Below are 16,765 nucleotides of genomic sequence, written 5' to 3'. Positions count from 1 at the left end.
AAATATTGGTTTCGACTGGAAGACCATTTTTTTCCTTTATATTTTTCTTAATGAGACATAGTTTCTTTGTCCAAAGGCAATAAAATTGAGCATCAGGAACTATGAATACAAATTCCAGGAACATGAAAATAAACTACACCAGGATCAGGCACTATGAATACAGAGGAGCACAAACGAAATCCTTTCAAACACAGGAGAGTAAATTACTTACATGCTTGGATAAAAAAATTGAAATGATCAATAATCTGAGAATTCCATTACATAAACTTTTTGGGACTCGGAAGATTTTCCATACATAGGACCAGCATATTATAAATGAAATCGAACTCACACAGATATATCTTTACCAAATAGTCCAGCTATTCCTCTCCCTGGATCTTCTTGTTTGATGAGGGATTCCCCAACCAGGACCTATAATGCCAGTTGAATAAATTTTTTATAATGCAATCAGACTAAAAAAAAGATTGGAATGGCACTAAAAAAAGATTGGTACCTTCAACCAAAGTAGACCATTTTAGCAGAAATATGACTATTCCATACAATTTTGTATAACACACACACACACATACATATTTACATATACGTATACATTATAAAAAAAGACTGGTGCGTTCGCGTGTATGCGTGTGCGTGAGTGCGTGTGTCTCTGTGTGTGTTTGTGAGTGCGTGTGTCTCTGTGTGTGTTTGTGTACGCGTGTGCGCGTGAGTGCACCATTTGCACCATGTTGGTGACAGGTTTCCTTGATTTACCAGAAAGGCCCTCTCTTGCTTGCATTAGCAATCGTTTTGTCAAAATTAGTTGGGTGACAACAGTTGTCAACAACTCGGCTATATTGTTATCTGTAGCTTGTACATACCTATCATGCTTCATTACTGAGAAAAGGACTGAACAGAGATAATGCTGACGTCAATCATGATGATATAAGATATATAGCTATATCGACACTGTAATGACGTACCAACCATCTCCACTGAATGAAGCCTCTCCACTGAAGGAAGGCTTCAACAACGATAATGATGAAATCAATGATGCCGATCTAAAATATACAGCTATAATGATACAGTGATGTGAGGTGAGGGGAGAGACAAAAAAGCTGAAGTGCCTTTGATAGTGGGTTTTTAGAAGGGAATCTTGAGTGAGGTGAGGTGAGGTGAGGTAGAGTAAGGGGGCAACTTAAAATCAACTAGAAATGAGAAGAGAGAAGAATCCCTCCAAATTGGTGGAGAGAGAAAATGAACTACAAAGTGCGAAATTGATGTGTTTTCTCTCTCCTACCACTACCAACCAAAAAAGCACAAAATGTATACTTCCTAGCACCTCATTGCACCTCACCTCAGGTTCCTTCTTCGTACCCCTACCAAACCATGCCTTATTAAAAGAGTAAATTGACAGCTGGGACAAAATAATAATAATGTACTTATAATGTCACTTGGTAAATCCAATGATGATCCTTAAAACTTTAACAAAGCAGGATAAATACTCACAGCACCCTTATTGTCGTCATCACCAGGACACAAATAGTTAATACAGTCATAATGCACCATTATAAACTAAAAATTGAAATTATTTTTATTCGCCTAAGCCAGTAAATATTTGTAGGGTAAGGTCGTGTCACTTACAGCTTTAACTCCAGCATCTTGAACATATGAGATATCTTCAGGAGTAAACAAACCAGATTCTCCAACTACCTGCAAATCAAATAGTCACATCCAGTAATTATAGAGAGGGAAGGGAAGGTGCTGGGACAGGTTAGCAGTATGCTTATATTGCATTGCAGAAGGTGAAATTGAACAGGTAAAAGTTTTTATAACTTAGCAAATAACAATACATAAACATTGAGTTGCCGAGGTCTAGGAATACAGATACTGGATCACTGCAATCTCGGTAAGAATTGTACTGTCAAGTATCACACCTTCATGACTAAAAAGGTGGTGATACAAACAAACATAGGTACAACTAACAATAATAATATACAACTTACAAATTGTAAAAATTAGAAAAATAAAAAAGAAAATATTACTATAGCTCTACCCCTTTAGGATATGCTGAGAGTGAGACTACTATGAGTGCAAAATATGACTGAAAATTCGTCATGTGATGGGTCTTCTGACCACAGGAAATGCAAACTAATACTACAAACCACATTGCTACCTGTTTTATGTATCAGGCAAGAGTAACAATAAACCAGTCAGTAAATTGCAACTTATTCAAGAAACAGAATCCAATCAATCAGCAATACAATCACACACAAATGATACGAAATTCAAGCCATGTAAAAAAGTGAAATAGGTGCTGTGAACTATTAAACCCGATGCTAGTGGTTTCAGATGCAAAATTGCTAGAGGTCAGAAATCTTACCATTATATCTCTTTGTCGTATAGTATCTCCGCGCTTTCCCTCCAGAAGATTTTTTGTGTTTGAAATATCGACTTCAAAAGTTTCTACATCAAGTCAAAGTAGGTTTAAATGCAATAGATACAGACAATTTCAATACAATACATATTGTTAAGAGGTACAGCAGCATACCAAGGTTACGGTTATTTATGCCAATGAGTTGGATCCCATCTATGCTCAAAACACGGTCCATTTCCCTTTCATCATGTACCTATAATAAAATATTGAAATGTTTACCTGATCTCCATAAAAAACATCATAAAGGTAATTAGAGTATGAAATTTTTCTGACAGCCTAGACAGTTTCAGAGAAAGGTAACCATCTATGGAAATGTACATAATATTACAATACCTTGGAAATTTAATAGTCATGCTACGTTGTCACCTCACTACATCTTGTGCAGTCACCCATCAATTGTTTCATTAAACTGAAATATTAATCTAAAAAAACCACTTGACAACATTGTTTTACATATCACTGACATGACCCATATATTGGCTGATATATCTTTTTACAAGGCTTGCTGCAAAATGATATGGTCTAAATATACTTTATATTGCTTTTAGACAATTTTGGGCTAAATATCCCCGACATGGTCGATATTTCAACCGATAGTCCTTTTATATGACTTGTCCTAAAATGATACACCGTTTTGGCAATTTTCAGGAGACATATTATGATTTTCCCAATATATCATGTGCCATTTGGCCTCAAAAAAATTGGATGAAATGCTGCAATGTCGAGTTGGGCGTTTATTGGTTTTAAAAGGTTGATTAGTGATCCTAAACATATATTACATTTTTGAATACTTAGATTTCATTAAGTATGTTTAGATTATATTATAGGACATTATATTATTTATATTCACATCATCCAATATAGCACCCCGATTTTTAATACATATCCTAATATTTCCCTGATATCCGCATTCCAATATGAATTTGGTTGTCTAATATTTCCCAGAAATCCGATATTTTACATCTTTCTTCATAATGATTTAAAGTAAGACATTCATGAACCCCACTAGGGCTCTAAAGAAACTCTTGAAATTAAACAAAGCATCAGAAAATAGTATCTGCTCAAATGCATGATCAATGAAAGAAAATGAATGTTTTGGTATAGATGTCTTAGCTACAGATTGAGTATGCAAGAGAAGCCAGTGCTATTCTGTAGTAAAATCTCTAAAATGACAAAATGCCAAAGAAGAGCTAGCGAATGGTCTTATTCATGATAGAATGCCATCTATTAAGTAATAGCTGCATGATTTTCTCGACATTTCTCCAATACACTCAATTCTAAACCTGTAGCTAATCAGATAGAAATGTCTACAATCTAAGGTTGCATTGGAAATTGCAACACTCTACAACAGAAGCAGGTGTTCACATAGTCAAAGAGCTATCATTCGAAAACTGATAGTGTGTGGAAAACAGTTGCCTAGAACAAAGATAATTCTAGCTAAATCAGCAATATAGAACTCCAGCTAATTCAACATATAAACTATGTAATCTAGAAAAGTATGCTACAGTAGATAGTTGAGAATTATTGAAATCTGTAACGTGAAATAAAGAACTCTTAAAAGCATGCTAAAGTATTTTTTTTTTAAACAAAGGAAAGTTGTGGACCTCAACAAGTGCTGTCATCCCAAGCTTACTGCAGATTTTGGCCATATATTTGATATCAAGATCAGGCAACACAGCAGCAATTAATAGGATTGCATCTGCACCTTTCGATCGAGCATAATAAATTTGCCATGCATCAATAATGAATTCTTTGCAAAGAAGAGGGCACTGCAATTATGCACCCATTTTAGAAGCAGATACTGATGGCATATATCTGATAAGAGCAAAAAGGGCCTGTTGAATATAATAACATGTGATGACCAACTTGGGAATAGATAATGATACTAACCTTAACTCCAACTCTGCGTATAGCCTCTAGATTTTCAAAGCTTCCCTGAAATGGAGAAGGCATAAAAAATTTGTCAACCATGTCAATGACCAATGGTTCCGTTTCCAGAAGTCCTTATTTCTTAATCCATAAAATAAAATATGCAAACGAAAAAGTAAAGACACCTGAAAGTACTTTTCATCGGTCAAAACACTTAAGCAAGTTGCACCATTTCTCTCATAAGCTTTAGCGATTTGAATCTGTTACAAATCAAATGACATAAAATGATGACATCAGCAACATGCGCAAGGTAAATAAGTTCCTCCAACATTGACTGTTAGGCAACATAATAGGCATTGCCAATTACTTTGAAACCTTTGAGCATATTAGATTCAACTGCAGCAGGCTTCCAAAGACAATTCAATAGAAGTATGCAGCAAAGATCTACCAGTCACCCCATGATCTATCCTAAAACCTAAGTCTAGAAGAGACGAGATCATTAACAGAACAAGAGGCCTGAGCTCAAGTGTCAAAGAAACTATGTAGAAGAAATGGTATTCTCCAACTGATGTCTTTGTAAGTGAAGTGCAATTTTTCCCCTCATTTAATTTTTTCTTGTGTATTTAGTTATTTACTCATCTTGTTGATGTTTTGGAAATGGAGAATGGAAAGGTAAATAAAATACTGGGAAAAAAAAAACCATAAATGACATTAGGATCAATCCATATCCTCAGCACCTGTTTTCGTCTGCCAATGCATATCTTATAATTATATCTGTATCAAACTCAATTAAGTTCAATTGTCCCCTGACAGAGCTAAAGGTATGAAGGATTCTGGACTACAGAATGATTGTACTTTGGGTATCAACCATTGTAGCTTGGATAAGAAGGGATTAGAGAAGCTATAGATGCTGGAGAGCAAAAAAAATACCCAATTGATGCAGCGACATAAGCAGGATCAACATTCTACCACAAGTAAATTGGACAAACTAATGTAGGTCTGAAATATTGTAAGAACAGACCAATGTTACAGATTGCGCTAGGCGGACTAGGCATTTGAGCTAGCGCCTAGACGCCTAGGCGTGACGTCTAGGCATTTGGCTATTTTTTAAATTATTTAATTATAATAATTGATAAAAATATGTATTAAATTCATATAAATTTGATAAAAAATAGATGACAATCTTATATCCACAATAAACCATGCATACTTAAATACTAAATAGCCAAAATTATAACTAACAAGGTTAAGAAAGTGCTAGAGGGCCTAGGCGTTGAACCCGACGCCTAGAGCCTAGGAGGTTTTCTTTTTTTATTTTGTAATTATAATAACTGATAGTAAATATCAATGTTATAGAAAGCCTAGGTGTCGGACTGGTGTCTAAACAGATTTCTTTCTTCATTTAAGTGGCGGTCGAGAAGGTTTTGCTTAAGATTGGGGAGGTAGTGGAGGTGTTCATATTTGGAGGTTAAAGGAGTTTAGAGGGCGTGGAGGCTGCAACACAGAAAATCACGATCAAGACCTAAAGGGTGCAGGCCACGTAAGCAGGCAACGCTTCCCTAAATATTCCCAAAACTAAGTGGGCAACCTAGGTACTGCCTAGACGCTAGGCGCTAGTTAGGCGGCCTAGGTACAGCCTAGGCGGACTAGGCGGAGGTTTTTTAAAGCAGTGGAACAGACAGGGACATAAAAATTTTCTTGGCTTTCAAAGAGAAATACTTCTTTCGTAATCATAACCCTTTACAAATCATGCAAACAATTTAATACTAGAACAACTAAATTGGAAATAGCAAACTCACTGGATCAAAATCCTCTCGTAGCACTCCTCTGCTTGGAGAAGCCTTTTTAACCTCGGCTATGAGAGCAGGCATACAAGTTCTTTGATATGATGCTCGCAAAGCCCCAACAAAATCTCTAACAGGAGGTGCATGGTTAAGAGCCTTGTTCAACACAGACAAAGGTTTCCTTTCTTTGAGCTGAATTGAGAATAATAATAGAGAGGAAAATTATTAGTATTAGTCACTTGATAAGGGAATTAACATATTAATACTATTTTCTACTAGTTTTGAGAGTGCCTGTGAGATTTCTTTATCCTTGTCCCATATAATTTTCTCAAGGATGTTTCGAGGAGTGTTTCCCTCATTTTCCAAGCGGAATTCAAAAGGCCCTACTGCATGCATTGGGGGTCCTGTTGGAGGACGTCTTCTAATTCGTATGCCCTGGTTCTCTAAAATGTCACCTATTGGATTTCCATTTTCAAACTCTCTGGCTTCCCTTGAGTTTGCAACATAATCACTGGTGTAGGCAACTGCACCATATGTGTCCACTGAATCCTGCAAATTCAACTGCTCAGAAATTTAGAGTTGAGAGAAGAGGTTACACAAGTTAAGAAGATTGCAGAACACAGTAAAAGAAAACCTACTGAACTTAGAGTTGATATGTTTGTTCCCATTATGGGTACGGTAGGTCAGAGACTTACTTCATTGGTTTTCACTTTTCCATGTTTTGAAAATAGGTACTTGATTTCAGGTTTTCATATCATCAAAGCATTTGAAAACTGTTCAAAAATATATTCGTAGAAATTCAAAGTTAAAAAATGCTAGTTGTTAAATGAAAGAATTCATGACCAGCAACAAAAGTAATCACAGTTAAAACACATGCAGCTATGAAAGTGAGGTGTCTTTCCAATTTGTGAAATGCTTCAAGAAAAACTAATAGCAGACCAATATTTCACATATACCATACACAAGCATGAAACACATGAATAGACACATATGTGCACATTGCAGAAGGGTTAAATGGAATATAGTTGTCGTTGTTAATATAGTAAAGCTGCAGTACAAAAGGGAGAAAAAGAGACAGTGGCAGTTATAAGATGTTACTGCATCTGCTGGCTCCTCCACTTCTACCTAGGCTTTCAAGTTCCTCCTCTAGTAAGAGATAAGAAAAGAAGTAATTGCCAACAAAGACGAATATGGTATATACATTACAGAGAGGTGGAATCCAAAATAAACATCCCAATATATGCAGGAGAACAGAGATAAATCAGATTAATGGAGCGACTAGAGATTTATTTCATCAGCTATGGCTGTCCTACTACTTGAAGGTTGTATTTTGCACGCCTGAGTCATTTGCCATGCCTTAAAATTAATGAAATTTGAATTTCAAAATGATATCTTTTATTAGGGATTTGTATTAGTGTATAACAAAGTCCATCCGTAAGAAATTGAAGCTGCTTCTTTGCAAAATCTTAAACAAGCTAAAAACAACCATGTGAAAAAAGAATGAGATTCCAGGACAGAAAAATGGATAAGCAACTATAACTAGCAGGACGGAAATGCAGTAGTCTATTATTTGTCATACCAAATCCAGTGTTTTCAAATGCGCGCGCCTCATTGCGCCTCATGCGCCTTACGATGCGGGGCGGTGGCGATGCGCCCCACATCTGATGCAGCAGCGCCTTTTGCGCCTCGCGTACATCCGTACTTTGTGTAGGATGCATGTAGTGCATTTCCTCGTATAGTTTTTTTTGTTAACATTTCAATCGAGTCTTTATACTTGATATTCCATATCCCAAAAAACAAAATAAATCCATTGGGCTTTTTTAATAACCTTCAATTGAGGACCATTACTAATCCTTAGTTTGGATATAAGTCTTGATTTAACATTTGATTTGAAAATTTATGAAATTTACTACTATGTTGGGTGTTAGCATTAGAAATTAAGGCAATATATTGTGATTTTGTAGCAAGATATTATTTATCATGATATTTTTTATGTAAATTCTAAAAATATGTTCTTTCGCGCTTGATTACATATATTGAAATATTATGTGTGTGGTGTGCGCCTCGCATCACTCGGGCGCGCGCATCGCGCATGTGCGCGTAAAGATGCTTTGCGCCTCGCATTGCGCCTCGCGCATTGAAAACACTGACCAAATCATCACACAAGCTTTAATGCTAATGATAAAAAACATCCCCTAGTTAATTGGGTGATAGTATCTAAGGAACACAGTGTAGAGGTGCATTCACCGGAAAGTTTTGAGAATGGCACCGTCTGAAATTTATAACCATCCATTGCCTGTTAGCTCTTTTGATAACTCAAGAATCTGTTAAAAACTGTACTTTCACGCCTTCTCACATATAGCATATTAGGGGTTTAAATTGGACTGTGTAGGTTCAGTTATGTGCAAATATGTAAGCATAGCTAACTGAGAAAGCAATATCTTGAATCGAAAGGTTCATGGCACACTGTACATAGCCGGGAAGGCATCGAGATGGTGAAGATGACATCAGATGCTCCTGAGCAACACTATGGAAGGATGGATTTAACTCTTCAAAGGACAAGGATGGCGTTACAACTCCTATGAAAACTCTAAAGAACTACATGAGAAAGAACATAAGCATAGAAACTGTCCAAGCTATTGGGAAAAGGAGTAACTTGTGGAAAGAGAGAAATTTGATTAAGTCAATTATGGAGAAGGGATAGCTTGCTCCTGAACATAAGAAATTGGCTGAAAAGAATTTTAATTAGAAGAAGGAAATACGTCCGGTAAATAGTTCATTTTCTTCATTTCTCCTTCTTTTTTTATGGTAGTCGCTATAACTCAAACTCCTTGTAGCATCTTTCATGCAATCTGCAAATTTAGCAACTAATGTTCTGCTTCTCTTGTAGATACTTCTTCATGTTCTCCTCATAGATTAGGTAATAATAAAATCATCGAGAATCGTAACATGAATTCCCATTATTGATGATTTAACAACCGTCGATTAAAAATACATGGGAAAATTGCTTTTAGCCCCCAAAATAATAACAAGTATCCCCCCCCACCCCACTCCCCAAAGATTTTTTCATAGCTCCCAAAACCCCTAAAAATAAATTCATAATTCCTTTCACCCCCAAACCCTGTTCTCACATGACCCAGTGTTAAAAAAAATACCCAAAATGACATTTGATTTAACCGCCTCTCACTTCTCAAAACCACTCCTCGTCGAGGGTGCTAGCCTCTCTTCTGTCCAAGCAAACCGACTACCCACAATTTCTAAACCTTAATAAATCAACCCACACCAGAGCAGAATCCAACCTATTCTCTTGTAATCTTGCCATCGTACACCCTAATCGGAATCATAGCCGACAAGTCAGCTCCTAAAGTGGTCACCCCAGTAGATATCAACGAAGACGACAACGCGTCATAGTACGTCGTCAAAAGAAGGCCTTTGAGCACAGAGTGGACTGAAACTGGCACATCAATTGCTGATGTTCTAGAGGACATAGCAGCTGGCCATCCTCCTCCCACGAGTCCAGTTCAACCCATAAACCCTGTCCAACGCATTGATATAGAGAGCAGCACCGACGACGCCTTGAGAGCACTCCTCGATCTAAAGAGAGGAACGAATAGGAGCGATGTGGAAGAGATGCATTTGACAATCAAAAAGAGGTGAGTTTACTTCATAATTTAGTTATTTATAATGTTGCATGTTGTGTTAATTGTGAAGGTTACAGTTAAGTTGTGAAGGTTTGCTTTTAGTAGTCAAGAACATTCATTAATTGTTAAGGTTTTGTGTTAGTTGTTAAGGTTATGAATATGTTGTGAAGGTTACTATTAACTTTGACTTGTTAGTTGTTAAGGTTACTGTTAACGTGTAGCATGTTAGTTGTTAAGGTTGCTGGTAACTTGTGGCTTGTTGATTGTTAAGATTAAGCGTTAGTTGTTAAGGTTATGAGTCTGCTATAAAGGTTACTGTGACTTGTGACTATTAGTTGTTAAGGTTATTGTTAACGTATGGCTTTTAGATGTTAATGTTACTGTTACCTTGTGCCATGTTAATTGTTAATGTTATGCTTTTATTGTTAAAGTTATTGATTGATTGTTGATGTTATTGAATGGTTGTTAAGCTTATGATTTTATTGTTAATGTTATTGTTAACTTATGACATGTTAATTGTTAACGTTATGTCTTATTGTTTTGCTTTGTAGACAAAATGTTATATCAGAGTTGCAGCCTACTTGTAGTCTTACTGCTTGCTATAAATTCATGCATTCTTTAGTGCAACATATGGGTCAAAAGCATTAGGATGCCTATGAAGATAGTGTATTCAGACACTATGTTCATTTTGGCTCTCCTGATCTTGATCTTCCTACTTTCGAGCACTTGCTGGGACAGTGAGACGAGAATAAGATAAAATCTATCTTCGCTGATACCAAAGCTGGAGAAGACATCGAGTACTCTCATTTTGCTTTGCCACGCTTTGCTGTAATTAATCTTGATGTCGTACTGTGAGAGCAAGTCATTCTTGATATCAATTGGACGAAGATTTGACCTATCCTTCAAAACATATTGTATTTGATTTGTAATAAACTTGCATGATGCCCTTGAGTTATCAACATTAGCTCCATGTTGACCGCAAGTGTGAGTAGCACAGAATTTCTTTATAGTCATAATTAAGGCATTTCAGAGTGGGAAGCAAACAACATCCAAGGGCAATCCAGCGCGTCCTTGAATCGGCAATGCACTCTTATACGTTTTTGTTCATTATGGTAAAAATCATACTCGAACCTTTTGGCAATCAAGAAGCAGTGAAGTACTAATCTAACTTCAGCAGTACTATCAAATTTCTGTCCATTTGCACGTATGGTCGTGTGCCACTCAGCTAGGATGTTGGTTTGGTTATTAACCATGTTTTCTATCATCATGATCGAGTTGCCAGTGGGATTGTCATTAGGAATACACTCATCATTACATAGTTAGATGAGCGTGGCAACTATGCATCGCGAATTTTTAGTTAGAACAGTCCTAAAAAAGGTTAACAAACAACTCGTAAGGTTAACAACCAATAATAACCTTAACAACCAACTCATAAGGCTAATAAAAATTTATAAATATCTACTACAGTTAACAATCAACTCGTAACCTTAACAACCAACTCATAACTACCTACTAAGGTTGACAACTAACTCAAAACCTTAACTAACTCATAACCTCTACAATAAATGCATAAGGTTAATAACCAACTCATAACTATTTACTAAGGTTAACAATGAACTTATAACCTTAATAACCAACTCATAACCCTAACAACCAACTCATAAGGAAATTAAAATTAAAATGCTTACATATTTTCTAGAGAAGTTTAGGTGTTCTGAATAGTTGAGGATTCCCCAACGGAGGCAGCATATAAGTTTATGTCTGTAAATCCATTACGACGACAATACTTGAACATCAATCTCAAGTCCTCGTCATTTTCAATTGCAAAACTGAACTTTTTCCTTTTCGGATATGAATTTCGGTGAAAGATATTGCAATGGTAGTTTAAGCCTTTGGGACACATGATACTTCAGGCTAATGATTTCTGTAGGTCTATTGATAACTACGAAAACACTCTCACCCTCTTTGCTGCTTTTGGTGTTTGTAACCATGCAAAGGATGGATTCACCCGTCATTTTGAAGAAAAGTAGTTGAAGAGTCAAAGAGGATTTATGGAATGGCCGGGAGAGAGTAGTTGGGCTAAGCAAAGATGATTTATTGGGGGGGGGGGGGGGGGGGGGTGGAGAAAAATGAGGTTTTCCCCTCCAAAACTCCTTTCTAATCACCATTAATGCCTACCGTACCTATTCTCTGGTGACCGGCTGCTAGAGAGAGTGAGTGAGGGTATTTTGAGGTTCATATGTTCGAAAATATACATGAGGTTTCAATTCCAAATTTTGGGGGTGAAAGGAACTATGAATTTGCTTTTCAGGCTTTGCGAGCTTTGAAAAAGTCATGGGGGAGAATACTTGTTGTTATTTTGGGGCTAGAAGCAATTTCCCCAAAATACAGTAGAAGTATTTTGTTTGTAACTGAGATTGATATATTACTAGAAATGAACTTTTGCACGATCCAGCAACTCAATTCTATCAGAAATTGAACAACAAATTATCGATTTATACCGAGAAAAATGGAAATTAAAAAGGAAAAAACGATTTTGACTATAATCCATCGACGAACTGAGAAATTACTGACCTTCTCAGCGCTAGTACAGCGAACGACTGGGGATTTCCGCCGGTTATCCATCGAATTATTCGATGCCCACGCCTTAGTCGTTAGATTTCCCCTGCATTGCGAAGATTTTAGAACAGAAATGGTAACCCTAGGAGGAGTTCTAATGCAAAATCCCTCCATTGAATTTGGAAGAAAGAGGGGATATTTTTCTTTTCCCTCCTCGTCTTTTGCTTGAAAGGGGCTTGAGATTTTTACAGGGTGGAGATGAGGTGCGGTCACCTTCGGCGGATGGGGAGCGAGTGACCGTATTCGCTACAGGCTTATCCGTCGTTCGTTACGTTCCACTCAGTTCGTCGACGGGGTTAGTTTCAGAAACCCCCCTGAGCTTTGCGATTGTTACATCTAATCCCCTGACTAATTCAAGAAAAATTCCTGAGCTTTAAGCGTTGCAGCCTTGCAATTGCAGGCCACCCCCTTAGCGGGTTTCAATTATAGTGTTTGTTAATAGTGTTTGTTAATAAAGAAAAGAACATTTTTTCTAAACAGACCCATTTCAATTTTTTTTTAACCGACTCTTTTTTTTTATTTACCAAAACCGGCCCGATTTTGTGATTAGCAGACTAATCACCTTCCTAAATAGTCAGGGTTGACAACTCCGACTATTTAGGACGGTGTTAAACCCTAATTAGAAACCTTAAACCCTAAAAATTAATGTCTTAAATAGTCGGGGTTGCCAACCCCGACTATTTAGAAATGTGATTAATCCGCTAATCACAAAATCGGATCGGTTTTGATAAATAAAAAAAAAAAGTTGGTTTTAAAAAAATAATTTGAAATGGGTCTGTTTAGAAAAATTGTTCTAAAAAAAATTGCGTGCTTACAGAAATTGTTTAAGAGTCTGCTTTCAAAAGTAACTTAAGTTAAGGATGCTTTTAAAAGCACGTTATGTTTTTTGGGTTTACATCACACATATGGCTTTTATATTTTAATAATTATCATTAAGCACGGTATTGTTTTTTAAAATAGCTTTTGATATTTGATTATCAAGCAACAATTTGCAACGGCTTATATAACTTGTTTCTATAAACAATTTTTATAAATAACTTATTATAAGATCCAGCAATAATAAATTATTGCACCTTCCATTTCTTTTTGGTTAATGTCACATTGATAATGTATCTGGCGAACAATGACTATAGGATACTTTTGTACTTTTTTAAGGTTTGGATGCACTCGACAACTACGTACCAATTTTGCCTTCGATGCCGCTGCTATGCCTATTGTTCTCATGGTCGCCTGCCGTTTTGCCCTCCTCGCTAAAGTCCTCATGATGATAGGTTTTATTTAAATCGCGAATTCTATCCATTTAGAGGAATTACCTTTTAGCTGATTTTTTTTTTAATGCTATGTTTGAGAGTTTAGTAAAGGTAGAGAAAGAGAGAGGAAATATAATATCTTGTTTTAAAGTTTTATAAGGAGAACGTCTTTTGTATTGATAACTTTTACTTTTCTGCTCTTTTTCTTCTTTACCCCACGATTTGAGGGGGAAAGAAATCATAAAAGTTTTATGAAATCTTCTCCTTCCTTTCCCCTTTTTACCCTCTTAACAAAACTCTCAAATAAAGTTAAACTTAAAATTCTCCTCCCTTCTCATTCTTTACCCCATCCAAACATAGCATTATTGTTCCAGTGCAATGTTTTTTAGTTGTCTTCATTTCGAATTATTATTCATTTAAAGGAATTGTTTTTTTAAACAGTTTTCTTTTAAGGAAGTATTCTTTTACTGTTCCAATTCTAATGCAATAGTGCGTAGTTGGAAATTTTAAGACCAAAAGTACTTGTATTGATTATTTGATAATCAGTTAGCAATGATTTTGCTGGCATTATTAATAGATGATATACCGCGACCACCTCCTTTGGTGAATTTCCTACAGTATGAAACTCCCTAAAAATGACTTAGAATTGTTTTGCTTGTCTTAAAAACTTTGCCTTGCTAACTTTCCCTCGCAAAAAAGAATGGATTGCTTCCGAAGTCATTGGAACACAACGCTAATGAATGTTACATAACGGGGGGTAAAGTGAAAAAGCATTAATTTTTTTTCTTTATTAATTGGATCCTCCTACCCCTGAAAAGGTTGAAAGTCCAATTAAATCAACGTAAACTTTGGAAGTTATTTCAGAACTCAAATCAATGAACTCATTATGCAATGAAAGTGAACATCATGGCAGTACAAAATAGATACGGATACATGTACAAATCCATTAAATCACTGAAATTTATTTGCTAGCGAGAATGACCAACAAAAGACGACCCAAAATTACAAAATAGACTTTGAATTCAACATTCTCTTTTTTTTCTAAAGAAAAAAGAAAACCTTCATATACCAATTGTTTGGCATGTGACCTTTATTTGAATTGGCCGAATGATATCCTTATGCATGTATAAATGTTTTATGGATATTGACGTTAGAAGATACGGATTTATGATATATATTAAAAATAACATACTTCCGAACTAGTGATCAAGTATAATACGTGTTCATCTTTACACGTGTATCACAAGTTCTCCTGTGTAAATCATTACATGAAAACCAAAAACGTCAAATAATTACACATCATCAACATTCTAAAAGTTCCCTGGGGTTACAAATAAAAGTTTCGCAACACATGTAACTCGTATTCTCGAGTGAATCAAAATGGGTGGCACTAGGGGCACACCCCCAACCACAACCTCAACCACACCCCCTCTCTCATTTGTTACAGAACACCAGGGCCCACATGAGATTTTAAATTTTAAAATCTCATGTGGACCCTGGTATACTGTAGCAACTGAGAGAGGGGGTTGTGGTTAAGATTGTAGTTGAGGGTGTGCCCCTATCATTTTCCAATCAAAATTGCATTTCTCAGTACGACAGTACATACATATTTCGAGGTACATTCAATTATATCAAAATCTTAAACTCTCCTGTATAATTTACATCACTATAAAAAATTGCTTTTTATACGAACAAAACTTTGTAGCTGCACGGAATTTTTGCCTTCGATATTACTATAAAGGACCACAATAATTTGCAATTTGGCCATTCCAGGACTCACATTTGGGATTGATTTTCCAAGTTCCTCAAATCAAGCTGATCTATGGCTCCTTGACAAGGCCTCATAGTAAATCCTTTGCTGCTCATCCAAAATGTAGAAACATAAGCAATCTATCCACAATAGATTCCAAAAGTATTAAAACTACCGAATTAGTAACTACAAGAGCAAAAACTATGACATGTCCGAGGTTTTGGTAGGATATTTCTGGACAGAAAACCTAATTTTAATAGCATACCGTATAAGAAATTTTAGCTGAATCATTTTGCCGGGTGCCCATCACAATGAAAGAGGTATTGGTTGAGTAAACAAAAAAATTCATGTTTTCATAAAAATACAATTGTATTTGAATATTAGATTATTGATTTAAGTAAAAATGGGCAGCCCCACGAGTTTCCCACCATGGGGTCAGGCGAGGGTCAGATATACTTGTATTTAAATTTTAATGAGTAATTAACTGATATAACAAGATAAATATGAATCAATATATTTGTAAAAAGAAATGACAAAAACAATATAGACGGACAGTTTTTAGTAACTTTGCTTTATTATCCTGAGATAATGGGGGAGAAAAAACAAATTCTGAGTTTAGGTATACCAATGAATTGAGTTACAGCAACCAACATACGGAGAAATAAGATTTTCTTTTGGGATGGATTTTGCTTATTCCTGTTTGTCGAGACAAATTTCGGAGATGATATGCCATGTGATGTATCAATATTCATCAAACAGAAACGAAAGTGTGAATTGTATGTATTTATATTGCAAATACCCCTATAAATAAATTTATATGTTTTTATAATAAGAGATTGTGTAACATGGGGTCTTATATTGCAAATACCCCTATAAATAAATTTATATGTTTTTATAATAAGAGATTGTGTAACATGGGGTCTATTTGATAAGCTGTGAATTTAGCAGGTTGCAACTCAGGTTTCAGAAACATATAGAATAAACCACTATCATTGTAAATGAAGGGTGAATTTCACAAAAACTCTACGAAATGTGAGGTATTTTGCACAAATCCCCTTGATTTTTATAAGTTAAAGAAAACCCTCCTGAATTTTCAAAGTTATACAAACCTCTCATGAACCATGGGAAATTGTCATAAATGATGCCAATGTATAGGGGAAAGGTTCAAACTATCCGTGAAAAGTAGAGGAGGAAAAGAGGGTAAAGCAGTATAAATGTATAGAGACAAAATTGTCCGAAGCATGCCACACACGAAGCACATGATGACTTAGACTAACTGCCTTCAAACATGGCAGTTTTTTTTTTGGGTGGGTAGTTCTTTTTATTATTATTTTTAAATTTCTATGTGTGTGCCATTTTTTTGTTGGGTGGGGGTTTTTCTTTTATTATTCTTTCTTTTCTTTTCTTTTCTTTTTTTTTGGGGGGGGGGGGGGGGGGGG

At 35.9% G+C, this 16,765-nt stretch overlaps 2 protein-coding genes across 5 annotated transcripts in view; both read right to left on the bottom strand.

The window, feature by feature from the left end:
- On the bottom strand, positions 159-12,645 carry LOC109849051 (indole-3-glycerol phosphate synthase, chloroplastic). 4 transcript variants are annotated; one of them, XM_020418840.1, is made up of 11 exons: positions 12,516-12,645; positions 12,282-12,372; positions 6,358-6,627; positions 6,082-6,258; positions 4,468-4,542; positions 4,304-4,348; positions 4,018-4,182; positions 2,528-2,606; positions 2,360-2,442; positions 1,621-1,689; positions 159-411 (listed from the first exon to the last, which is right to left on the bottom strand). In XM_020418840.1, the coding sequence occupies exons 2-11, from the start codon at positions 12,330-12,332 to the stop codon at positions 328-330; spliced, it is 1,098 nt and encodes a 365-aa protein (XP_020274429.1). In that variant the 5' UTR covers positions 12,333-12,372; positions 12,516-12,645; the 3' UTR covers positions 159-327. The 4 variants fall into 4 exon arrangements, with proteins under 4 accessions (XP_020274429.1, XP_020274438.1, XP_020274413.1 ...); XM_020418849.1 differs by having other exon boundaries at positions 12,540-12,632; XM_020418824.1 differs by lacking the exon at positions 12,516-12,645 and having other exon boundaries at positions 12,282-12,509.
- The window catches only part of LOC109830368 (cell division control protein 48 homolog C-like), a 26,574-nt gene continuing 24,974 nt past the window's right edge, over positions 15,166-16,765 (bottom strand). The window contains exon 11 of the mRNA XM_020397621.1: positions 15,166-15,434. Coding sequence (XP_020253210.1) covers positions 15,387-15,434 — 48 coding nt within the window. The 3' untranslated portion in view covers positions 15,166-15,386. The remainder of the gene's footprint in view (positions 15,435-16,765) is intronic.

Source organism: Asparagus officinalis, chromosome 1, assembly GCF_001876935.1.
Source record: "Asparagus officinalis chromosome 1, Aspof.V1, whole genome shotgun sequence".
NCBI lineage: Eukaryota > Viridiplantae > Streptophyta > Magnoliopsida > Asparagales > Asparagaceae > Asparagus > Asparagus officinalis.
Note: the sequence above shows the minus strand (reverse complement) of the source record. Positions and strands in the feature narration are given on the sequence as shown.

Coding starts and splice junctions, on each gene's coding strand:
- LOC109849051 (XM_020418824.1), bottom strand. CDS start 12,440: ATGGAGGGATTTTGCATTAGAACTCCTCCTAGGGTTACCATTTCTGTT. Junction 4,349..4,467: donor CCGATGAAAAGTACTTTCAG/GTGTCTTTACTT, acceptor TCTCCATTTCAG/GGAAGCTTTGAAAATCTAGA. Junction 1,690..2,359: donor TACGACAAAGAGATATAATG/GTAAGATTTCTG, acceptor TTTGATTTGCAG/GTAGTTGGAGAATCTGGTTT.